The sequence below is a fragment of the Desmodus rotundus genome, chromosome 2 (assembly GCF_022682495.2).
Source record: "Desmodus rotundus isolate HL8 chromosome 2, HLdesRot8A.1, whole genome shotgun sequence".
NCBI classification, from domain to species: domain Eukaryota; kingdom Metazoa; phylum Chordata; class Mammalia; order Chiroptera; family Phyllostomidae; genus Desmodus; species Desmodus rotundus.
The window spans coordinates 148,569,932-148,596,226 of record NC_071388.1 but is presented as its reverse complement, the minus strand read 5'-3'; the positions used below and the strand labels follow the sequence as shown (position 1 = coordinate 148,596,226).

Sequence of the window (26,295 nt, the reverse complement as noted above, 5' to 3'; positions counted from 1 at the left end):
TATAAATACCATATTCAGAACCATTAATATGTCAAAGGAAAATAAAACCAATGTTCCTTTAAAAAAATTTTTTGCAAATAAAAACATCTAAATTATTTTTACCTTTTAGTACATTGCTGCTTAATACATTCTAAACTGTTAAATCTCACACTTCAGTTAAATGAACATTTAAGAATAATAAAGGATGTTGAATCAAATACTATCTAAGTACACTTTTATGCAAATATGAGACATTCTGAGGGACCCTAATGCCCTGGTAAAGGGTTATTAGATCTAAATAGTCATTATTTAATCTGGTAATGATTATAGTTTTAAACAATGTATAGATGTGGGAAAAAAGTGACCAAATTAGTTATAGGGTCAGCTGTTCTATAAAAACACCTATCCAAGAGATCTGTTATCAACATAAGTATTGAGCACTTCCTCTAGTATTTCCAGGCATATCTGGAGTAATTTTTAAAAGAATTTTTTGAACAGGTTAGGATAATTTTTCACTTCCTCTCTGTGTATGTTCCAGGGGAAATTATTAAAATGAAAAAAGAGCCAGTTCTACAGTCTTGCAGGTCACTAGCTGGTCCTGTGACTGCCCAGTTAAAGCTGGTTCTTCTTTCATAATCTGAATTATCGTGTCCTTCCGCTCTCCAAAAACCTACTCTGAGATCCAGCAGCTTTTCCTCCCACTTCCTCAAAACCCACAGCCTCACTTCTACCACCAGTCTGTGAAGAATGAGAACCAACTCAGTAGTTGGTTCCAAAGTCCACAGCCACCTTCAGTGATTCCAAGGTATTTTTCTGACCCCACTCTTACTAAAGAAAAGAAGTTAGAGTGTATGTTTAAGCTCAGGCAGGGCAACCCTTCTGGGGAAATACTCTGCCAACCACAGTAGTCAACTGATCCTTACTTGATCAAGCCATGGTGTTTAAGCTGTTCATCATATCACAGTAAATGACGTCTTACGTATATTATCTCACTGAATGCTCATGTCCCCAGCTGCACAATTGGTCAGTGGGGGAGCCGGCATTCAAGCCCAGACCTGGGCCGTCAGCATTTATGCTCTGAATTTCCCCTCCATGCAGTTTATCCAAATACTGTATTCTCAAAAGTGAAAACAGCTATCTTTCTCTCAAAGCAAGTTTTTGGAAATTAGTTAACTGAAGCTGATTACTCAGTAATTAATTCTCCTTTCCTCTATTTCCACCCAACCCACAGAGATATATACCAGAGACGGGAACTCGTATGGGAGACCTTGTGAATTTCCATTCTTAGTCTCTGGGACCTGGCACCACGAGTGTATCACCGACAAAGATCGCCATGAGCCGTGGTGCGCAACCACCTTAAATTACGAATATGATCTAAAATGGGGTATCTGCTTGAACCCAGGTATGTATGGGCTAGTAAACTTTATATATGGAAAGAAAAGGATATCGTTTCCAAGAGGCAAAAGGGAAAAGGCACAGTCCAAGATGATTCAAAAATGGCTGCAACAAATATCCTAGAGAAGGAGTATATATTTGAGGAAAGAGGGAGAACTAATGTGTGGCTATGAACCTACTTTCAGAAGTAGGCCGGGAAGAGAACAAAGACAGGATGGTGTCAGAGAAGACAAATGATGAGAGAGTGTTCTTTAGCACGGATAGCTCAGGGAATAGAAGTGGAAAAGGCATGGGCAGTTAGGAAATTGCTGCCGACCTTTAATAGAGCAGTTTTGAAAGACTAGTGGTCATAGGAGCTGGGTTATAATGGGCTGAAATGTGAACAGAAGGTGAGTAAGCCTCTTAAGTTTTATGAAAAAAAAAAAGAGAGGGAGGAAGGTGGTCTGACGGGGAGGTAAGCTGAAGAAACACTTTTAGAATGGCAGACAATTTAATATGTTTATGGCCTGAAGCAAAGAGTGAGAGCCAAAAGAGACATGTCCCTGACTCTCTCAATATTGGTGAATTGTTCCCTCTGTTATTGCTATATATTGATCAGAGCATTTTTTCTAATTGCTTCTTACTTGATGCAAATAATTCAGGATGTGCTAAAAAATTGACAGGAGGAAGGCAGGGGTGGGTGGCGGGGGAGACACCAAAGTAGCAGTTTGCATCATTATCCGGTATATAATAGACAGATTTTCTTGCCAATCGGGTGAGAGTTCCAGGGGCTCACAGTACCTGACGTGTGGTAGGTACTTAAGAATTATTTTTAAAGGGCAATAGGTTGGAAGAATCCGTAGTAAAGAAAAAGAGAACAGCTCCAGACCTAAGTAATAATACTTAATACTTATAGGGCCCTGCCAAGTGTTAAGTATTACTCTAAGAACTCAACCTGCATTCACTCCTGCAGGCCTCACACATCCCCATTTTGCAGATGAGCAAAGGAAGGCACAGAGGAGTTAAGTTACTTGCCTAAGGTCACACAGCTAATAAATTTCAGACCTAAGATTTAAAGCCAGGAAATCTGGCCCTGAGGTCCTGTCCTAAACAAATATACTGTCCTGCCTTATTCAGCAGCCAACCTGGTGTTCTAGTAATGCTGATCCCTCTTTGAGAGAAGCTGAGCTTCAAAATGCAGAGTTCTAAACAACTTGAGTTTATATTGAGCCAATGGTCCTTAAACTTCAGGATGCAACAGAATCTCTTGGAGAGTTTGTTAGAACAGAGATTTCTGTGGCTCACCTCCAGAAACTATAATTCTATAGATTTAGAGTGAGGCCCAAGAATTTGCAGTTTAATGAGTTCCCAGATAATGCTAATGGTGCTGGTTTGAGACCATATTTTGATAATCACTTTTCTAGATAGAGACACAGGCTTGTAAACCCCTGAAACACCTGAAAGGTAAAAAACCAATACTGTATATTCTTCCACTGTCATTGATAAGCAGAGTTTGGTCAACCGGACACCAGTTTCATTTAAATACCCTAATAGTCTGGATCAGAAAGCTTAGATGTGAAAGGGAGCTTAGAGGTTATCCAGTGCAAACCCTCACTTCTCAGGAGAGGGGCAACAAACCCAGTCAGTGTCGGACCCCATTCACATAGAGTCTGCTGGAGATCCCAGGATTCCTGGCTCTTATTCCCCAGTATCTTTATTCCACTCTGCCTTGCTGCCTTGACTGACATGTGTCTCGATGCCTTTAGCCTCCTTTGGGTGGCAGTGGGTAGGTTTTGAATGCATTCCTATGCCTTCCAGAGTTATTTTTAAGGAAGAAGCAAGACTGTGGGTTTTTAAAATCCAAGCACTGCTAAACTATCGAGATTTTCTTTTATAGTAGACACACTGCTATTCCACTGGAAGCTTCTGGATTTAAAAGCATAGGGCTTCAGTGGTAATAAGGAGCCCTTAGGCAGTGTACTTATAAATCCACCTATTTTGTTTTCACCACATGTCACAGCAACCTCTGTTGCTACTTAGACTGTTCAAAAGTGGCTGAAGGAGCAGTGTCAGCCATTCAGAAGATCAGTGGGCCAGATTCGGAGGCTGGAGCTCTCAGTGTAGCTCTGCCACAGACACCTCTGGACATTAGCCAAGATGGTATCTGAGGACCCTTCCAGCTTGAAAGGCCATGTGATATGTGTGACTGGTTATGGAAAGACCCCTCGGAAACCTCCAGAGTGAAGTCTGGGACACACCCAATGGTGCCTGCTTGGTTTTCTTCCCTCTTGTAAAGAGCACATGGGTATCTCTGAGTGTATTTTTTAACCAATTGCATCAAGACCTGTATGTTTTGTCCAGAAAATAACTTGAAAGTTTGTGCCTGAGATGATATATGCTTTTTATATATTTGTTAAAGAAAATAATATGTACATTATATGATGAACATATGTTTTTGTACATGTGTACATATAAATATGACAGTTATGTAATATTAATTATATATCATATTGAATTATCTATTAAAATATTAAGAAGAAACTTGGACTGAGTTTCCCAAATAATGTGGTCACTTGGGCTCTAAATCTCGAGCATTTAAGCAGCCTGTCTGCACGCAGACGTCCACATACAGTGGTTTCACCGCCACCCCTCTGCAGTCGGCCGCCATCTTCAAGCGAGCTTGTTTTCCATTAACTCGGGGGTTTAACAAGGTGAGCACAGTTGAAGGCTCCTAGTCATAGGCACAGGGCAGGCATGGGATAAAATGTGGCCTTGTAATTGATGGGGGATAAAGGGAGGGTGGACGAGAGGAGAGTAGAAACTTCAATCAGCCCAAGTCATTTGGTGTCCTGTGATTTCAAATTCTTTTTGTAACCAAAGAATCAAAATGTGGTCTAGTCAAGCAGCAAGCCCCAATTTAAGTATAGCCTAAGAGTATGCAAATTGAATTGCTGTATTTATAAGCATTCTAAGTAATAGAAAACATTATGCCCTTACTTTATGATCACTAACATATCTTTTTATCAACAGAAAATGGCTGTGAAAATAATTGGGAAAAGAATGAACAGACTGGAATTTGCTACCAACTTAATACTCAAGCAGCTCTTTCCTGGAAAGAAGCTTATGTTTCATGTCAGAATCAAGGAGCTGACTTATTGAGCATCAGCAGCGCTGCTGAATTAACTTATCTTACAGGTAGGTTTAACTTGCATGTGGTACAACAGATTGCCGAAATTATAAAGATGCTGTCTGCCTTCCTCTACTTTCATATCCAGGGGGTTTTTTTAAAGATTTTATTTATTTTTAGACAGAGGGGAAGGGAGGTAGAAAGACAGAAGGAAACATCAATATGTGGTTGCCTCTCATGTGCCCCCTACTGGGGACCTGGCCCTAAACCCAGGCATGGTCCCTGATCTGGGAATCGAACCTGCGACCCTTTGGTTCGCAGGCCAGCACTCCATCCACTGAGCCACAACAGCCTGGGCTGTTGTTGTGTGTATATATTTTTCTCTCTTCTCTTGGCCCACAAGCAAAAGTGTACTGAATAGAATCCTATTCCATCCATTGGAAAATGCATTTTGTGACGGAGACTAAAAGAGGTCAATGTTCAGAAAGTGGGGTGAGGTTGCAAGATTAAGCTGCTACCCTAAACCCAAGTGACAGGATTTTTAAAAAGGTGAACGTTAAGCTGTTCCAACCCTGAGAAGTGGAGAATGTGAGGAAGGTCAAGAAGACAGCTGAGTCATACATACTAGATGGCCTTGGTGAAAGGCCTCGCATTGGGTAAACAAGTGCAGTCCTCAGGGGCAAGAGTTTTAAGAAATCTTAAAGTGGTTTAATGAACACATGGGGTGGATAGGATTTTGTTTTGTTTTGTTTCTGGGGTGGTGATGATAATTTTTAAGTTTTTAATTATGAAAACATAATTTTAAAACATCATATAGACAAGAATAGAAAATAACTTAATAGAGACCTGTGCAACCACCACCCTGCCTAAATATACCTCCTACACTAACGTTATGTCATACTGCTTTACATGGATCGATTCCCTTTCTTTCCCTCTCTTTACCCCTCTCTCCTTCCCTGCTTCCCTCCCGTTAAAGAAAAAAATGGTAGCAGAGTTCAAGCCCATGCCCACCTTTCCAAATAACCATCCCTTGAGTGCTTATAACATACATATGTATAAATTCTATATATATTATACTATTCTATTTTAAAATAATGCCCATATGTAAGTTTATTCATTGTCAGCTGCTGCTGTATGGTATTACATTGTGTGAATAAATCACAGTTTGTGTATTCCCCTACTTGGAAACAGGTTTTCAGATTTTGCTGGTACAAACACCTCTGCAAGGAGCATCCTTGTATGCGCCCCACCGAGCAGACCTGTATGAGTTTCTTTAGAGTAGAAATTGATGACACACGGGGTGCACACATCTTCACCTCTCGTCAGATTTCCAGATTGCTTTCCAAAGTGTTTGTATTAGTTTATATCTCCACTGGCACTCGGTGTTAACAGACATTAATTGGCCAATATTATAAATGTGTGTAATAGTATTTCATTTCTGATTTAAATTCTCCTGATAGTTTATGATTTTGCATCTTGTATTTACTAAGGGTTCAGGTTTTCCCCTTATAATTTGCCATTTCACATCCTTTGCTTATTTCCTATTGAATTGTTGGCCTTTCTTTTATTGATTTGTTATAGCTCTTTATGTATTCTGGATACTAATTGTTTGTTGTAAGATTACAAATGTCTTATTTTATTTTATTTATTTTTAATTATATTTTATTATTTATGCTATTACAGTTGTACCAAATTTTTCCCCTTTCCCCCCTCCACCCAGCCCCCCACTCCCTCAGGCCATCCCCACACCTTTGTTCATGTCCATGGGTCCTACATATATATTCTTAGGCTACTCTATTCCCTGTGCTGTACTTTACATCCCCTTGACTATTCTGTAACTACCAATTTGTACCTCTTAATCCCTTCACCTTTTTTACCCATCCCCCTGATCTCCCTCCCAAATGGCAATCATCAAAATGTTCTCTGTATTTATGAGTCTGTTTCTGTTTTGCCTGCTTGTTTATTTTGGTTTTTCGGTTTAATTGTTGATAGATATGTATTTATTGCCATTTTATTGTTCATGGTTTTGATATTCTTGTTCTTAAAGTAGACCCTGTAACGCTTCATTCAATATCTATTTTTACTCTTCGGTCTTCTCACTTCATTTTTGTTGCCTCATCATAAAAAAAAAGTATGTTAGTTTTAATTTGTTTAAACTTACCAATCTTTTCCTTAATGTTTTATGCTTATTTATATTATTTAGCAAATCCTCCCTTAGCCCTAAAATGATAAAGAGGTCCTCTCATGTTTTCTTCTAAAAGTTTATAATTTTGCTTTTCACATTTATATCCTTAATCCATCTGTAATGCAGTTTGCAGAACTGAGAATCTAATTTTATCTTTCTCCATGTGGATAGTCAAGTTTACCAAACACTATTTATTTCACATTATCCCCTTTGATTTGTAAAGCCACTTCTAATAAATATAAACCCTTTTATATGAGGGTTGTTCAGAAGTTCTCCAGTGCATTCCTTTGGTCCATTTATCTGTCTCTGTGTCTATTCTAAACTATTTTTTTCCCAATTTATTTCTACTTTTTATTTTTATTTTTTATTGTATTTTCCCCTTACCCTTTAGTATCCCTACACCACCCCCACAACTGCCATACTGTTGTGGGCCTGGGAGGCAGTTAGCTGAAGTCTCAGAGCTCCCAGAGATCCATCTTTGTTGTTAAACTTAATCAATGATATAGCCTCAAGCTGTACTCAGCAGCCCAGCTTAAGCTTCACAAGGTGTCACAGAGTAATTCTTGTGGGTGGTGCTATTGCTCCTCCTCAGGCCGATGCCACTTGGAGGGGTTGTGATCTGCCTGAGGAAGATGGCCTCTTTGAAGTATGAGGAATGACTCAGCACAGGGATCATAGCAGCTATCTGTTCAGATCTCTCCCCAGAGCCACAAGGCCCCAGAGTCTCCTCAAGCATCTCTAGGCTACTCTCTCCTCCCTCTGCCAGAGCCCATGGTAAATGGATGCAAATGAAATTTTGTGCATTGGCTCTCTGCATCTCCAGCCATCTCTCCCTGGTCACAGAAACCTCCACTGCTTTTTACAGCTTGTTGTTATCTGGGTTCCTTTCCCAGCTCTGGTTCTCTAGGCTGGGGAGCCCAGCTTGGGGTTTAGACCCCACACTTCTCAGGGGGAAACCCCTCAGCTGCAGTCCCCCTCTGGAATTTCAGCTGCCATCCATGGGAGCCCCGCCAGCCCTCTTGCACCCCAATACTTCCCACCAGTCATATTTTGGTGAAGTGGTTTCTTTTGTCCATGATTATAAGGCTTCTCTCCAGTTCAGTTGGTTATTCAGGATGATTTCTCTACAATTTAGTTGTAATTCCAGATTGGTCCTGGGAGGAGGTTAGTAAGTAGCTTCCACTTACTATTCCTCCATATTTAGTCTCTACGCTGTTTTCATTAGTCCTGTCTCGCATAATAAATCTTTTTTTCTGGGTGAGCAGATTCTCTCTTATTCCTTTTTTTTTTCTTTCTTGAATTGCCTTGGCTACTTGTTGACCATTTATTCTTTCATATGACTTTAAGGATCACCTTGTTAATCTCAATGAAATACCCTTTTGGGACTCTGGAATTCCATTGAATTATAAATTAATTAGGAAGTGATTGTTGTTATTACATTATTAAGTCTTCTCATCCATGAAAATGGTATGCCCTTCTACTTAATTAGGACTTCTTTTATAAACTCAGCAAAGTTCTGTAAAACTGCTGCCCACCTTTTACTAGACAGTTTATAAATGGAAAGTTTTTACATTATTCTTAAAAATCAAGAAACCCAAGTTACTGAGTCCCTGATGATTTCTTCAATGAATAAAAAGATCATAATATATGATGGTGATGATGTTCTACACAGAGTCCTAAATGCTTTTCATACATTACCTTCCTTAATCCCATATAACAACCGCGTGAGGTAGGTGTTATTTCTATTATACTCATTTTGCAGATGGGAAATGTGAAACTCAGAGAGGAAATGTAAGTTGTTCAATGTTACCCAAAACAATTAGCAGAGCCAATATTCGAATGCAGTCTGACCTGAAAGCAAGTTGTATCGGGTATGCACCTGCATTCACCTTATACAAGTTCTTTACAGGCAGAGATGGGCCTCATGGATTGTTTTTTCCTTTTGCACAAAACTAAGCATTAGTGCTTTGTATTAAATGCATATTGACTAATTCAGGTAAGTCCTGTCACACTGTTTTATAATAATTGTAAATCTTTGATAAATGCTAACTATGAGCAAAGCCCTAATAAGGCTACATTAAATGATTTATATTAAATCATACATTAAATGATTTAATATCATTACAACATCATAGACAAGTATTTTATCCCCACTTACAGATAAGGAAATTGATGCCTAGAAATAATATACCCAGACAGCCAAGAAGTACCAGAATTGGGATTTGAGTATCAACATATATAACTCCGGAGCCTTTACTTTTTGTTATACTACTTTCTCCTCTTACATATCCTCATTTCTTTTTATCATGAAAAGTCTGCTGGCCTTTGGCATGCTTTTTGGCTAAAGCCTTATGCATACCTCTTTTCTTACTTACAGCTTTAACCTTTTCCTGTGCTGTTTGATACTTGAATAATCAGACCTCTAGAATGAAAGTCTATCAGATAAGCCTAATGGGCTAGTGTATGGCTATGGAATTCTACTTCAGACCTCACTGAAACCTTACAAAAAATACTGTTGAGAATGAAAGTGCCAATAAATTTAAGCCCTCTGGAGTATTATTGGGAAAGTGATGATTATAAGGAAGGAGAAGTGTCAAAGTGTGACTACCAATGCCCTAAAAATCTAATGATGTATTTGGAAAAATGAATGTTGTGGGATTTCTTTTCTTTAATAACTCATAAAAGTGAGATAATATGTTAAAGGGCCCAGTTGCCCCTACCCCTGGCCAGTAACAGGCTACATTTTTTGTGTATCAATAATTTTAGAAGTACATCCCTTTTTGATGTTTCAAACACCTCTTCTACTATGAAATGCTGTTTAGGCATATCAGTATGGCTAATTATAATATCTGGTTTCGCAAGACCCAAGAAAGCTGTACTTTAACATCTGAAACTCAGAGTATCCAAATCTTGAAAATTTCTTGACGTTTCTATTAAGTGACCCTTCACTGAAATCCACCGTGTGTAAACATTGGGCTAGGAACAGTGAAGCCAACAAAAGTGAATCACACAGATTTATGATCAAAGTGCTTCATATAGTTGGGGAAATAAGAGTCGTACATATGCAAAGCATATTGTAGACGGTTATTCCCCAAATACCTCTTGTTAGCTAGTGAGTGGGTGGGACCAGGAAATCTGCCGCCAGAAAAAAACAGAAGCAGCCCCTTCAAGCTAAGGCTAATACAGAATGAAAGAGCTTTCTTTTTCCTTTCTGCCTGCCCTGCACCTAATTAGTTTTGTTTCGATTTTGTTTTACAGATAGAGGGGTGTGGGGGAGGAGGACTTGGATTCCTTATATTCACTAGATTTTGTTTGGGAGACAGATTTTCCATGACTCTGGGCTTCCCAGGGGGCCTCCGAGCACAGACTCACCCCAGAGCAACAAAAGAGGGCCCGGCCCGACAGTCCCCAGAGCAGGGACAGCACATTTTCATTTTTCCTAATTTGCCTCCCCCCTAAGGCAGCTTTTCACACGGAGCCATCTTGTCAGGTGCCCCAAGACTAGGACACTTCTAAGTCAGGGCCCCTGCTGACTGTGGCCTTTCTGATGCAGTTAAGACGCTCTCATCTGGCTGGTCCCAGATGCATGCCCATTATCAGGCCCTGTAGACTTTCATTGTTGGGGGAGGAATAGAAATACAGGTCAGCTCTGAACAGGGGTCTCAGGGACAATCAAGAAACATCTACCTCAGTGGACTTGCCTATTTGATTAGGTATGGGGACTTCTGCTAGCAATGATCTATTTCTTGGTGGCAAAGTAAACTCTCAAATCGGTCAACTTCTTGCTTGGACTATATGTAGAAAAGAGTCCAGCTCCATGTTGTCCAGGCTATAAAGGAAATTCTTGCCCTTTAGAATTTATTCACCTCCCATTCACATCCACCTGACATAAGACACATAAAGAGTATTTCTGTTTGCCAACCCAGTCACAATTTTAAAATCCTATGCTTCTACTGAAGAATAAGTAATCAATGCATATCACAAATAGGACAGTAAAACAAAGCAAATAGGAGCTGACAGTGTCCAAAGGTCATTTTGTTCTATCATAAATGTGTACTTGCCACATGCAGATAAACAATAGGATAATTTAGAAGGAGCAGTAGGATTATTTACACTCCCTGCTGGGAGATATCTGAAAAGACTTCATGGAAGTGAGGGCATTGAACTTGGGATGGATGGGAAGGATTGCCCCTCCATGGTATCCCCAGTTAACAATGAATAAAAGGAATTCTGAATGTTGGGGTGTGGTTGAGTCTGGAGCACCATAAATATGTTGCAGTTTCCAGGACTTCTTTAGGAAAGATGGAAAAATAATTGGTTTACTAATAGGGAGACATTTACATGAGATTAAATCCTCCAGGTCTTTGTTTACTAGTGTTGTCAGGCCATGAAAGAAAAGGATGAATCCAAAATTCCCTCAAATACCCACCTTCTCCTTCCTTGGCAGAGTATCCTTACCTTCTATTTCTTTGAGAACAGTGAGGCAAACCCTTAGCTTCTCACCTAATACTTACAAATTTATCTGTATCTGCAGTCAACCCTCCAGCTTGTTTAAGGTTAACTCCTTCCCCAAAGCTCTTTTCTTCTATCTCTTATTTTTTACCAATTCTCTCTCATTCTTCCCCAAAAGGCTATAAACTTGCTTAAAATTTTACCATTAATACAGACACATACATATTTCCTAGTTCCTGAAGCCCTGTCTGTCTCTTTCACAGCCACACTCCTGGAAAGCACAGTGTGTCATTGCAATTCACTCTGAACCTCACATTTGCTCCTTGGTGAAGCAATAATTGGGCCTTGCCTTACCACCCTCTTTTCAGGCTCCTGTCTATCCCTTGAACATTGGTGTTTGTGACTGCCCTTGGCTCCTTTTGCCTTTGCTGTTGCTATTTCTGCTCTACTCGGGAGGATGCTTCCATTCCCTCGTGTCAGATCCAGTGGACTCACCTGTTTTAGCCATTGAGTTCTAAAGTCTGCAGTAAGGCAAAAATTGTGCATAGTCAAAACTACCCTTTTTAAAAAAGCCCTTAAAGTATGCATGTGGCTTGATATATGCAAATAACACACAAACACATATTTATATATATAATAAATATGTATATATAAAATGTGGGTATAGTTTTCTCTGTACAAATCACAGATATAGGTCCATATAAAAAGTAAAGTTTGCATACGGTTTTCTACAAGCAAATTACACAGATTTATCTGATATGTATAATGGAACAAAATGATATATATATCAGATATGTCTCTGTGGTTTGCATGTAGAAACACTTTTATCCTTTAAGAATTATTTATGTATATATAGTGTAATGTACACATAAATGATATAAAATATAACTATATTTTATACATATATATACAGATAGATAGATTACATATAATGTAATAATACATTATATATCCTGGGAGGAATTCAGAAACTGTTATTTAGTGTTTTACTGCTGAGAATATTTCAGCAAATTTACAGTGATTGCAACCTGTGAGGTCTTCCCATTTGTCAGCACCATCCTTGTCTTCTGTAGACCATTTCGCCAGTTGCTCTACCTCTTCTACCTGCCCCGAATATCTTCAAATTCTTCCCTCATGGTGTTGATGAAGTCTTACCAGGTTCTTGAATAATTCTGTTGACTTACTTGACAGTGGCATGAAAATCCTTACAATAATTCACAGTTCTTCACATGCCTTTCTCATACATGTGGACCCACACAAGCATGATTGCATCCATTGCCTACGGGTGTGTGCATATTGTGTGGCTTTTCTGCAATTAGCCTCACTATTTATTTATTTGTATGTTTTTTAAAAAGACTTTATTTATTTTTAGAGAGAGAGGAATGGAGGGAGAAGGAGAGGAAGAGAAACACTGATAAGTTGCCTCTCATACACTCCCTGACCAGGGACCAAGCCCACGACCCAGGCCTGTGCCCTGATCGAGAATCCAACCTGCGACCTTTTGCTTTGTGGGCTGATGCCCAACCAACTGAGCCACACGTGTCGGAGCTAGTCTCACTATTGAAATTATTTCTGCTTCTTTGCCTTTCTCTCTTTTTTGCTGATGGCATCTGGTTCTCCAATAATGAATTAGAATGATACCCCTCCACAGAGGCATGTGTGTTTGTGTGTGTGTGTATGCGTGCGTCTCCCATTCTGCGTCTCCAGTGTAAATGTCTCCTTTGGACTCTACAGATGTGTATTCCATTGCCTCCCAAACAGCTCCTGTACTTATTTCTGAAACAGTACTGGTAACTATTTGGGGAATCCACATCTGTTTCTACTACACTCAAATCCTCATGAGGGCAGGACAGTCATTCTGGTTTTGTATCTTTAGTGCCTGGCAAATAACATGTCCTTAATGAATTTAGTGTGTCAGTCCGGAATACAATCAGATCTTCCAAATCTAGATCTGCAATGGAAACTATTTTTTATATGTAACCATTTTCTTTTTCAGTTACAGTTGACATGCAATATTATGCTAGTCTCAGGTGTACAACACAGTGATTCGACATCTATATACCTTACAAAGTGATCACCATGAGGAGTCTAGTAGCAAAGGACACCATACATAGTTACTACAAATGATTCGCTGTGTTTTCTATGCTGTACTTCACATTTTCTGACCATGGAACTGCTTTCTGACAAGAGGGTTTAAAGTAGGAAACAGCTATTCTGAGCAGAGTCTGAGCTCACCTTAGGAGGAAGGGAACTGCACATGCTAATGGGAAAGCAGCATTGAATTGACCGACCAGCCTCTGCGTTTCTTGGTGGTCTGAAGTTCTGTTGTCTCTCAGAATCACTTGCCTTTATGGGATAAGTAGCCTCCAACAGGGATTCTTGCCTTACGACCAAGACTTTAGATATATTTGTTGTTAGCGGAAACTGAAGTTTGACCTAGATAATGACTTAGGTAAGTTTTTCACTTGTTAAAATTATGTCATTGTTACAGAAAAAGAAGGTATTGCAAGAATTTTCTGGATTGGCTTAAATCAGTTGTACTCTTCTAAAGGCTGGGAATGGTCAGACCACACACCATTAAACTTTCTCAACTGGAGTCCAGGTAACTGTTCTCTCTTCTGTCTACTATGCACAGAGCAAAATCCTCAAACAGTGCATAAAATGAACTTCCCACTCACTGAGAGCTTATAAAACTTTCAAATCTTGACAATTCTCATGATGGTTAGCTCTCAGAAGAATTTTTTCCTAAGCCTTTCTTAGGCTTAGTCATTTTAGCCCTTATGCCATTATAGTCAAGCTGAGACTGTTCTAGCAAAGTCGAACCGCACCATGGGCAGCTGAGCATTTGTCTCTAACCTTCAGGGCAACCCTATATTTTTAAGAGCAGAATGAGCTCCATTACGTGGCCCCAGGAACCATTTTGTGTCCCTTAGGGGACTCGACATGCCTGTGACGGACCCATGTTGTGTTTCATCTGCAGCTGAACTCTAACGTGGAAATATTCCCTCATTTTCAAACCCTTGGGGTCTTTCTCTATAGCACTCGATTACTGAGAACATAATGGTTGTATTTTATTACACAAATAATTACCCTAATGAAAAATTGATAGTGAATGACACAAATATAACTCCAGTTAGCCAAAAGATCCCCTCCCCACCATATGAAAGTTTAGATACCTATTTAAGAAATAAAATCTTAGGCTTCTGACATGTGAAACCTAAAAGTTAACATTTAACTCCAGTACAAAAATATTCTGCACACATATGAGAAAAAATTTAAGTACAATAAAATACCAACAGGTCATTTTACTTTAATGAAGTTTAACTATTAGTAACTTAAGGCCTTAAGGCCATTACAGAATCATAAATTAGAATATTTATCATATAGTGTAGCAGATGGAGAGCTGCTAACCACAGGGTATGACATGGAAGTTGATTGGGGGCAGAGGTTTGGGTCTTGGTTTGGTTTTTAAATTAGCTACAGTATATCCAATCATTTCCCCCATATTCTATATTTTAGAAGAAAGACATATTTAAGCACGTTTGTCCATTGAGGCTTATATATTTCAATTTAGTAGAAGGTTTTTAATATTTTGAGTTCCCATAAAAGCAGAAGATTAGAAATTACAAAATATTTTTTCTAACCATCGCTCTGGCTCTAATCTTCTCCTTTAATCGGTGTGACAATGTGATCATTGAAGATATGCCCAGTGCACCTACAATCGGTGGGTCCAGCTGCGCGGTCATGGACTCCACATCTGGTCTGTGGCAGAGGTTTTCCTGTGAAGCTCAGCTGCCCTACGTCTGCAAGAAGTCTTTAAATAACACAGTGGAGTTAACAGGTATCTTTCTCATTTACTTGTGCAAATAGGTCTTAAAATTACAGTTTTGTGAATTAGGTAAATATATTTCAGATAGCTATATCCACTGTCCTTTTATGTGGTACTGCCTGTGCTGAAAAGTATTGATTTTGACCCTGTGGTTAGATATTATCAACTATGTATGAATAAAGCTTTGGTTTGGTATTTCCCCATAAGAAAACAGAGATAGTCTAGATAAATAGATTTCTGTTCAGAGGTGGCTTTCTTTTCTCTGGAGCAAGGGTTCTCATAGAGTGGTCCCCAGACCAAGAGCATCAGCAGCGCCTGTGCTTGTTAGAAATGCAGATTCTCAGGACCTAGCCCTGATTTCCTGAATCAGAAAGCGTCAGGGTGGGACCCAGCAGTCTGTGTCTTATGAGACTTCCCAGTGATGCTGATGCACACTCAGGTCTTACATACTATTACCTGCCTCCGTGAGAAGCCAAAAGTGACAGACACGAGAACACTCCCAGGCTTTCCCACCTCCTGCCCCACAGCGACCCCCACCATCCTTCACCAGGCTGTGTTCATAAGTTGGGTAGAAAAGGAGAGGTACAAAAGGACAATATGTATACAAGGAGGGTTTTTTTTTTTTCAGGGAGTGGGGGGGCAGGTAAGAGGGGCATAAGGCAGCTAAACTTTTTGAGAAGTTGAGAAGTTTGCGGAGTCTTGGACAGAATGGGGAAGAGGGGTGCCCTTACTATCTTACACAGTGCCCACCGGATCCCTGGTGTTTCATTAAATACTGAATAAGAAAAACTAATACTCAAAAATGGGAGGAAAAAAGGAGATTTTAAAATATGCTTTAAGGGATGTTGGGGGAAGGGAATAAAGCACAAATTTCTTATCCACATAGGTACATAAAGCTGACTTTTTATTTATTTATTTTTAAATTTGATTTATTTATTTTTAGAGGAGAAGGAAAGGCGAAAGAGAGGGAGAGAAACATCAATGTGTGGTCGCCTCTTGCACACCCTCTATTGGGAGGAGGGGCCTGGCCCACAACCAGGCACGTGCCCTAACTGGGAATTAAACCAGCAACCCTTTGGTTCTCAGGCCAGCATTCAATCCACTAGCCCACACCAGCCAGGGCAAAAGCTGTCTTTTTAAAATTAAAAAATAAGTGCATAGAATCAAGAATATAGGGCAATGTTTTAAAATAGTGGAGGGGGGGAATGAACGTTTATCTTCCAAGTTGAGTCATACCAAATTTAGCTTATATAACAAAGGGCATAATAGAAAAGAGCACAGACGAAAATAAACCAGAGGGGCTAATAATAGATCAAATAAGTACCCTGTAGTAGTAGTCGTTAACTGTATCATGATATTTCCATGTGATTGTGTAATGTGCATTTATTAAACTAACTCTGCCAGCAGGAAAATAAAAAGAGCAGAACAAAATGATATGCCTGCTTATCATTGTACTCTTGTAAAAATATGAATTTGAAGAGACAAAGACCAGCATAGGAAAATTGTTTTAAGTTCAATTCTGGGTGACTTTGTCCCTCTGTTTCTTTGTCATAATTGTAAAATATAATAAGAGCAGTTTCAGAATCTCACAGTTAATTGAGTTATCTTGCAAGTGTGAGGAGCCAGCTGAACCTGAATTTTATTCTTTAGTAAAATCAAACTATCCACATTCCAAACAGTTCCGAATCCAGTAAGTGAGTAAGCAAACTACTTTCTAGTTCTGTTGAGAGGGGTAGACATATTGTATTTTGTATGGTTTTGTGCCTCCCTTTTTTTCTCAAATCTTTTAAACCGTCACTTGGGTGAGTTTTCTCATGGTCCAAATAAAGAATCAGTAATTCCATTAGGACTACAGGTCTAGCAAAGGGGAGGCAAGAGGAGGTCTGGAGATGCCCTCTGCTCTTTCCCTTCACTGCTGCCCCTTCTTGGTGTGGAGTATTTAAATTTCTGCCCATCCTTTTCAACAAAAAGAGCATTAATTTGAATACTGAGCGTAATGCCCATCTCCTGCTAAGATGACTATACATGAAAAGGAGGCTTAACCTCATAATCTCTTAAGAGGCCTAGACTGGAGGGGAACCCTAACAAATCCCTTGCCGAGGAAGAGGTCTGTGAGCAACTGGCTTACCCCACACCTTTCTTCTGCCACGCAGCACATTCGCATCACATTAAAGTCCTATCATTGTCTGAACCTCTGCGGCCCCTCTTATGATGCTCTTTGCACATTGGGCACCCTTTACATTCACGTCACTGTCCTATCTGACATCACATTCCTCAGTTTTCCAGAAGCCTTATGATTCAAGAAGAATCTGTAATGTTATGGATTCAAAATAGGTGTATCTTTATGGGAATATAAATAGCTGCTTTTCTCCTAGATGTTTGGACATATTCAGATACCCGCTGTGATGCAAACTGGCTGCCAAATAATGGATTTTGCTATTTGCTGGTAAATGAAAGTGATTCCTGGGATATGGCACACATGAAATGCAAAGCCTTGCGCAGCGACCTCATCAGCGTTCATTCTTTAGCAGATGTGGAAGTGGTTGTGACAAAACTCCATAACGGGGGTAAGTTTTTAAAATATCCTCTTCGAGAGGTTTCAAATATTTTAAAGTGTTCTTATTTCCATACTCTTCGCGGGGCTGAAAACTTACGATTTGACCCCTGTGTCCAGCACCTCCAGTAGAGTTTCCTGCGGTGGTGGAACTGCTCTATGGCCCCTGCTGTCCAGGGTGGTGGCCACCAGCCACCCACGGCTTTGGAGCATTTGAAGTGTAGCTAGGGCAGCTGAGGAACTGAATATTTACTTTTACTTCATTTCAATTAATGTACAAATTTAAATAGCCACATTGGTAGCTAGTAGATTGAATAATTTTTCTCTTTTCATAAGCTAAATTCTATTTAAGTTCTCCAAACACTTAAGTGATGACTATTTCTCTTTTGTAATTATTTGAGAGCTAAAGACTGAAGAACAGAAATGTACTACAGTACCTCCTCCTAGGATTCCCTAACAATAATAGCTGATAGTGGGTACATACTCTGTTGGCAGTGCGGTGTCTGTTGTTTTCCTAGGAAAGTAGCATGTGCTTGTATTCATTCCAGGGTAGCAATGGGCAATATTCTTATTCTAATTGGCATGTCTATGAGTGTTTCTGTATATTATGTGATTCCCTATACAGCGAGAATTGTCTACCCCAGGTATCAGGAACACCCAGCCTACAGGTCAGAGCACATCTGTTCCACCTGTGTGCTCTGCCCGCATGAGAGATCTGAAAAGCTCTCATTACTGGGACTGCCTAGCTCATCGGCATTTTAACAGGTTAATTAAGAATTCCATGCGTCCTTTATAGTTGTTCCTGAAAACCCTTCCCCCCTCCCTCCCCATTATTCCCCCCCATTATTCCCCTCTTACTGTCAGATTGTTCTTAATTTCAGTGTCTCTGGTTATATTTTGCTTGCTTTTTTCTTTTGTTGAATAGGTTCCAGTTAAAGGTGAGATTATGGGCGGGGGTGGGGGGGGGGGAAGCAAGGGAGGGAGGAGGGTTTGGCTGCGCTGGGGGGGTAGTGGTGGGGAGTAAATGCATACAACTGTAATTGAACAACAATAAAATAAATAAAATAATTAAATAATTTAAAAACAAAACAAAACAAACAAAAAAAGAATTCCAAAAGGATGATGACCAGAGGGCGGGGGTGGGGGAATGGGTAAAAAGAGGAAGGAGAATATAGTCAGTACTATTGTGGTGGGTATACCTGGTGACAGATGATCGCTAGACTTAGTGGGGTGATCACATTGTAAGGTATAAAAATGTCAAACCATATTGTACACCTGAAATTAATATAACCAATATAAGATTGTATACCAACCATACTTAAATTAAAAATAAATAAATAAAAAAGAATACCATGTTCTCAATTATTTTTTTAATTATGTTATTATTGTTCAACTTCAGTTCTCTGCATTTACCCCCCCCAACAACCCCCCATCCCAGCCATCTCCACTCCCTCCCCTGCTTCCCTGCACCCTTGGTTTTGTCCATGTGTCCCTTATAATTGTTCTTGAAATCCCTTCCCCTCTTCCCCCCATTACCCTCATTATCCCCTCCCCACTCCCCTCTGGCAATCCCACCAACAGTGCACTAGGGTTCCCTTTTCTCCACAACCTCTCCAATACTTGTTTGCTGCTTTGGTTATGACGGCTATTCTCAATGTTGTGAAGTGGTATCTCATTGTGGTTTTAATTTGCATCTCTCTGATGGCTAGTGATTCTGAGCATCTTTTCATATGTCTCTGGACCCTCTGTCTATCCTCCTTGGAGAAATGTGTGTTCAAGTCTTTTGCCCATTTTTTAACTGGGTGGCTTGTCTTCTTAGAGTGGAGTCCTGTGAGTTCTTTATATATTTTGGGTATCAAATCTTTGTCTGAGGTATCGTTGGCAAATATGATTTCCCATACAGTTGGTTCTCTTTTCATTTTAATGCTGTTCTCTTTAGCTGTGGAGAAGCATTTTATTTTAATGAGGTCCCTTTTGTTTATTCTTCCTTTATGCCCCTTGCTTTAGGGAACATATCAGTGAAGATGTTGCTGCGTGGAATATCTGAGATATTCCTGCCCATGTTCTCCTGAAGGACTTTTATGGTGTCACGATTTATATTTAAGTCTTTTATCCATGTTGAATTTATTTTTGTGTGTGGTGTAAGTTGGTGATCAAGTTTCATTTTTTTGCGTGCATCTGTCCAGTTCTCCCAACACCATTTGTTGAAGAGGCTATTTTTACTCCGTTTTATGCTTCTTCCCCCTTGGTCAAATATTAATTGACCTTAGAGACTTGGGTTTATTTCTGGGCTCTCTATTCTGTTCCATTGGTCTATGTGCCTGTTTTTATGCCAGCACCAGGCTGTTTTGATTACAGTGGCCTTGTAATACAGTTTGATATCAGGTATTGTGATCCCTCCTGCTTTGTTCTTCTTTCTCAAAATTGCTGCAGCTATTTGGGGTCATTTATGGTTCCATATAAATTTTTGAAATGTTTGTTCTATATCTGTGAAATATGTCATTGGTACTTTAATAGGGATTGCATTGAATCTATAAATTGCTTTGGGTAGTATGGCCATTTTGATGATGTTAATTCCTCCAATCCATGAACATGATACATGCTTCCATTTGTTTGTATCTTCCTTAATTTCTTTTTTTCAGTGTTGTATAGTTTTTTGAGTACAGGTCTTTTACATCCTTTGTTAGGTTTATTCCTAGGTACTCTATTTTTCTTGTTGCTGTATCAAATGGGACTTATTCTGCTGATTTGTATTTCCGATATTTCATTGTTGGTGTACAAAAATGGCTTTGATTTCTGAATATTGACTTTGTATCCAGCTCTTTTGCCAAATTCACTTATTAGGTCGAGTAGTTTTTTGGTGGAGTTTATAGTATTTTCTATATACACTATCATGTTATCTGCACACAGTGACAGTTTTGCTTCCTCCTTTCCAATTTGGATGCAATATAAGATTGTATGCCAACTATACTTAAATTAAAAAGAAAGAAAGAAAGAAAGAATACCATGTTCTGAATTAAAACTTAAAAAAAAAAACCAATACCATCAAGGGTTTTAAAACCTCAAATCAGAATGTAAAAATCAGTAACAATGTACACTTTGAAGTATGTATTGTATTAATTGAGTAAAACCAAACAAGTAAAACATTTTTCTTCTAGAGGCCAAAGAAGAAACATGGACAGGTCTTAAGAACATAAATACACCAGCTCACTTTCAGTGGTCAGATGGTACTGAAGTCACTCTGACATACTGGGATGAGAATGAGCCAAATGTCCCCTACAATAAGACTCCCAACTGCGTTTCCTATGAAGGACAGGTAAGAAACCTCCGGGGCTCATTTATATTCTGATATTAATGCAGTATTTGGTGGGGATGTTTGCGTTTAAGATGAGAAGAAAATAAAAGTTAAGAGCCTTGTAGATTGTCCTTCTGGTAGCTACTGAAAAAAGGTAAATAAAATAATGACTAAATAAGCAATTCGCTTTCTGTCTGAGAGTATCTGATCTGGTCTGAAACAGATCAGGAGGATCCCTTTGGAACTCAGATTCTTATGCCAGATTTGATCTAATGAGATGCTTTCTCTCCTCAATGTGATATTTAACATGTAGCCAATCGGAAATATCTCATCTTCTGAATTTATCATGTTCAGATTAAGTTTCATATTAATCCTACTTTAAGAGGTAAAAAAAAATCTTTATTAAAATTTAGGTCTAACTTTTTCAGAGAACATCTTATTCCTATAAAATGCTCAAACACTTATCAAACATGCTTTATGAAGAGTTCAAAATAAGCTGAATTTTGAGCAGAAAGGATATATGTACCTCTATATTTCATTTGTATCACTTTTCTGTGGGCTCCTAATTATTTAGGGTGCTGACTATGTCACTCAAACTTCCAGAGAGTTAAGTGGAAGCAATTAGTGGTATGTTATTTAGAAGTGTTTCAAGGGTAAAGATGTATTTAGAAAGTTGTCAAAGATTAATTCAGAAGATTGTCACTTTTGGTGTTCTATTTAAAAGGGTATCTAAGATGTCTTTAGAAGAGTGTCGAAGTGAAAATGACTTCCAATAGACTAGAGTGACCTGATGGCACACCTAGGCGGCATTCCAGTGTCCAAGTAGAAAACTCAGTTCTCAGAAACTAATCACAATTGATTTACTAAAATTCAACTTGAAGAAAGCAGGGTGGATTATTCAACTAAGCAAAATAACTGTTAAGTAGTATGTTTGAAAGGGAGAACTTTGAAGTCAAAGCTGAAGTAGAGTTGGAAGAAATTTTTAATTCTAGAATTCCTGAAGAGTAGCTATTCTAAGCATCATCATTTTACAGGTGAGGAAACAGACAGGGAAGTTAGTTGACATGCCCAAAAGTTTTTAACCTGTGGGACCAACTTTGGCCATGGCATGTGGAAGAAGACTAGAACATGGGTAGCTGTTTGTGGGCTGAATTCTTCTCTCTCCAACTTCTATCCTTTGATGGCTTTATTTTTGCTCTTACAGGAAAATGAAATTCATCCCCCTTGTGACCTTAAGGGGAAATGATGTGGCCTGGTTGGGTAGCATTTTCTAGGAATATGTTCTTAGATTTCAGCATTCACTTATATTCATCTTCTCCCTATTGCTCTCTTTCTACTCCTCCTTCCCTGCCCCCTATAGTTTTATGAGAAGAAACTATCTTGATTTAAAATAACTTAGAGTTCAATTCTAAATATATGATAAATAATATCTCTTGTGGACATTTTTTTTCTATTTTTTAAAAGCTAGGTCAGTGGAAAGTCCAATCATGTGAAGAGAAACTTAAATATGTATGTAAGAAAAAGGGAGAAAATATAAGTGATGCAAGATCTGATAAGATGTGTCCTCCAGATGAGGTACGTGAAACTCCTGCATACACGTTTCTGAGCAGTGCGCCACCTTCTTGGCAAAGCATGGCAACTGAGACTTCAACAACTCAGACCGGGAAGATGGAAGACTACTAGCTTCTGTTCATTTACATTAAAGCAAGCCCGAGTACAGTGAACATAGCATATTAATGTTCTTACAGAAGAAAAAAGAGTTCTAGGAAAAAGAACGACCTATTCATGAATTTCTATAAAAATACATGTTTACTATCCTCAGTGCTGATATCTTTACTTCCCTTATTTATATTATTCCTGTTCAAAAATACTCCAACCAACTACATTATACTCTTATGGTGAGTTAGGCGCTGAAGCTAAAGAGAACTAAGACACCCTCTGTCTGACACAGGCTCACAGTCCTATGGAGGTTATCTAAGAAATTGTACCCCGCCCTTATCATGTGCATAAATTCATTGGCCACATCCTTAATTTCTGTAATTGTGAGGTGTCAGCAGAACCTCATTCGTCAGAGGGGGGCACCATCCTCAGGTCTGGAAGACAGTGTGACGGTATTTCTCCTCTGATTTAGGGCTGGAAGAGACACGGAGAAACCTGTTACAAGATTTACAAGGATGAGGTCCCTTTTGGAACCAACTGCAATCTGACTATAACTAGCAGGTGTGACTATCAGTAAACATGTACTAGTGAACTTTTAACTCTGGGTTCCTTTGCTAAATAATCTTCCTAAGGAAAAGGTGAATCTTCTATATGTAGTAACTCAGTCATTGTAAAAACACCTACTACTTTGACTCTTGTTTTGTAGATTTGAGCAAGAATTCCTGAATGATATGATTAGAAAGTATACTAAATCTCCAGGAAAATACTTCTGGACTGGCCTAAGAGATGTAGATTCACAAGGAGAGTATAGTTGGGCAAGTGTCGGTGGAGTAAAGCGATCTGTAACCTTTTCCAACTGGAATTTTCTTGAGCCAGGTGAGTCTTAGCCTTTAAAGTAATAGAATTCAGTGACTTGAGAAATGCAGCATCCCTGACAAATCTGTTCTTTCCTTACCTTTGAAATGTAAGGGAAATTATGGACCATAGAATCTTGGGACCATAAATAGAAACAGTGACTATGTCTTCCCTATTAAAACGTTGGGAGTAATAACCCAATATAACAAGCTGGAAAACTCAGTTCTCAGAAACCACCTTCTAATGGCATAGAGCTAGAATGCTGAGTGTGAGTTTTTCATTCTTTTCCATATAAGTCTCAAGCAGAATCTAGAAGCTTCATTGTGAAGTACATTATATTTTCATTTCTCTGCTTAACTTCTTTTTCCAAATTAAATGTGTTTACTTCTATAATCCTCAGTGGTTAAGAATTAAGGAGGCAATACATTGTAGGTGTTATTTATTCTGAAAGTTACTTCACCCTCCTTTAACTAGCCTAAAGCATTGACTGTCATTAGCCATAGAAGCAGAACATTTATTTCAAAGGACCTCAGGAGTCCCTTCTGTTTTCAGATTGGAGAAGACAGAGGCTTAGAAAGGCAATTTACTTGATAGAATTTACCTGATTGTTGAATGGCTCTCATCCAGATCTCCTGATTTATAACCCAATGCCTTTTAGAGGATTTTGGCTTTGTATAAGGCAGGCATTATAAAGGATCCAACTTTTTTCCCTTTGAATTATTTATATTTTCTCGTATTTGTATAATGTGATTATGAAGACCAACTTTCATAACGCAGAAATTAAAACATGCGAGTGTATAATTAAACACAATATTTGAAATAGCGAATGCCCACAAAACTTGCAACAAATGGTCATCATCATGAATGTGAATGGTACTGGTAAATCATCTTTTTAGTTGAAAATGGAGGATACAGATGTTAATCCTGGTTAAATCTCATCTTAAATTAAAATTTTCTGATATGTAAGACACATGTGATTTCTTTTATAGACACTCAGACATCTCACAACCAATGTCACATTCTTTATAGATAAGCCTCAGTGGTTGGAGAGGTGCCCAGGACATGACTACAATGTCTATTCTGTCGTTCCTGTAGCCAGAAAGCCTGACACGAGGCTCCTTTTACCATTATTACTCCCACCTTCTGTCAGCTTCGTCTGTTATGGACAAGCCATGGACAGCAGGTGGAACCAGAGAACAGTAGCACTTTCATCCAGGGTAACACAGCATTATTTTCCCCAGGTCCTTGTTCTCTTGCTGTTCAGGTAGAAGTATGAGATGTGAAACCATGTGGCTTCTCTGTTTGGTGGAATAGGTGTCCTCGTTGCTTCCAGTGTATGTTCTTGTCCCCCGCCCACTTCAGGCAGTGTGGCGGAATGGAAAAGGGGGCATGGTGCTTCGTCACACAAATCTGGGTGGGAGTCCTGACTCCACCACTCACTAACTCCGATTGTGGGCAAGTCATTTACTCTTACCCAATGAATATGATAATACAAACTACCTTTTAATGTTTTTGTAAATAAATAAAATTCTGGCTGTCATAAAATTAATGGGAGACACATATACCTCCCCTACCTTTGTTGTATCAGCCCTTCCCTTGGATCTGAATCTGTATGAGTTTTGTTTTGAGGTGTACCAGCTTGTTTAAAAACTATTCACAGTGGCCTTGGCCAGTGTGGCTCCATTGATTGGAGCATCATCCCCTAAAACCGAAAGGTCATGGGTTCCATTCCCAGTCAGGGCACATGCCTAAGTTATGGATTTGGTCCCTGGCTGGGATGCTTATGAGGGGCAAGCAATCCAGGTTTCTCTCTCACATCGATGTTTCTCTCCCTCTTGCTCTCCATACCTTCCCCTCCCTCTAAAATCAAAAAGCATGTCTTTGAGTGAGGATTTAAAAAAACTGTTGAAAGTGGTTCGAGGTTACTACGAACCACTTAGGCTTTCCCAAGCAGCACAGTGGTTCAGGGTACAGCTCTGCACACAGACCATGTGGATTCCTGTCCTGGAGCAACCACTTACTAACATGTGACCTTGGACAAGTCCCTAATCCTCACTGTACCTCAGCATGACAACAAAATCCACACTAGCTTTTATTGTGAGGATTCAGTCTGGTGACTCCTCTTAGAATAGTGCCTGGCAAGTAGCAAACACTCCTCTGCATTCCCATTGTTGTCATCGCGACACCACTGTTAGGAAAAACACATGCTTTCCTATTCTCTCCCCGCCTTGGCTCAAAGGAAGGGTAAGGGCACTGGAAAATGTTTGGACTTCAAATTTGAAAATGTAATATTTAGTTTAACTTTCCCATTTAACTCCAGCTTCTCGAGGCGGGTGCGTAGCTATGGCTACTGAAAAGTCTCTTGGGAAGTGGGAGGTAAAAAACTGCAAAAGCTTCAGAGCACTTTCAATATGCAAGAAAATCACTGAGCCTGCTGAGCCTGAAGAAGCCACCCCCAAGCCTGAAGACTCCTGTCCCGTAGGCTGGAATAGTTTACCCTTGGGTCTTTCTTGCTATAAGGTAATGTAACATTCTCACTCAATCCTTCAATAAAGCTATTTATCTATAATCCAAGTCTATGTCCTTGTGCAAATTATACTCCTCCCAAGACATATATGTAACCTACCGAAGTGGTTGGGAGCACAGAGTCCTAGTCAGGGAGGCATCGTTGAATCTGTGGCATCAGGCAGCTCTTCCCACATTTCCTCATGTCTTACCCAAAAGAGCAGGGCCAGAGTCAGAACTGGCTCTTACTGGTTGTTCTTGTTTATGTTTGTTTGGTTCTCTATGTTGTTTATTTTTGTAATTACTTTATTGTTGTTTAGTTAGAGTTGCCTGCATTTTCTCCACACCACTCCCTCTCTACCCCAGCCAAACCCTCCTCCCTCCCTTGCTTCCACCTCCCCCTTGGTTTTGTCCATGTGTCCTTTATAGTAGTTCCTGAAATCCCTTCTCCCCACTGTCCACTCCCCACTCCCCTCTGGCT

At 39.4% G+C, this 26,295-nt stretch overlaps 1 protein-coding gene across 2 annotated transcripts in view; it reads left to right on the top strand.

Annotated features, from left to right (window-relative positions):
* LOC112322194 (CD302 antigen) overlaps positions 1–26,295 on the top strand; it is a 145,526-nt gene that overhangs the window by 9,812 nt on the left and 109,419 nt on the right. For both annotated transcript variants that reach the window (XM_024579810.3, XM_024579809.4), the window contains exons 3-12: positions 1,211–1,381; positions 4,384–4,548; positions 13,609–13,719; positions 14,818–14,958; positions 17,322–17,513; positions 20,659–20,816; positions 22,260–22,370; positions 22,927–23,015; positions 23,161–23,330; positions 25,630–25,829. In XM_024579810.3, the coding sequence (XP_024435578.2) occupies positions 1,211–1,381; positions 4,384–4,548; positions 13,609–13,719; positions 14,818–14,958; positions 17,322–17,513; positions 20,659–20,816; positions 22,260–22,370; positions 22,927–23,015; positions 23,161–23,330; positions 25,630–25,829 (1,508 nt within the window). The remainder of the gene's footprint in view (positions 1–1,210; positions 1,382–4,383; positions 4,549–13,608; positions 13,720–14,817; positions 14,959–17,321; positions 17,514–20,658; positions 20,817–22,259; positions 22,371–22,926; positions 23,016–23,160; positions 23,331–25,629; positions 25,830–26,295) is intronic.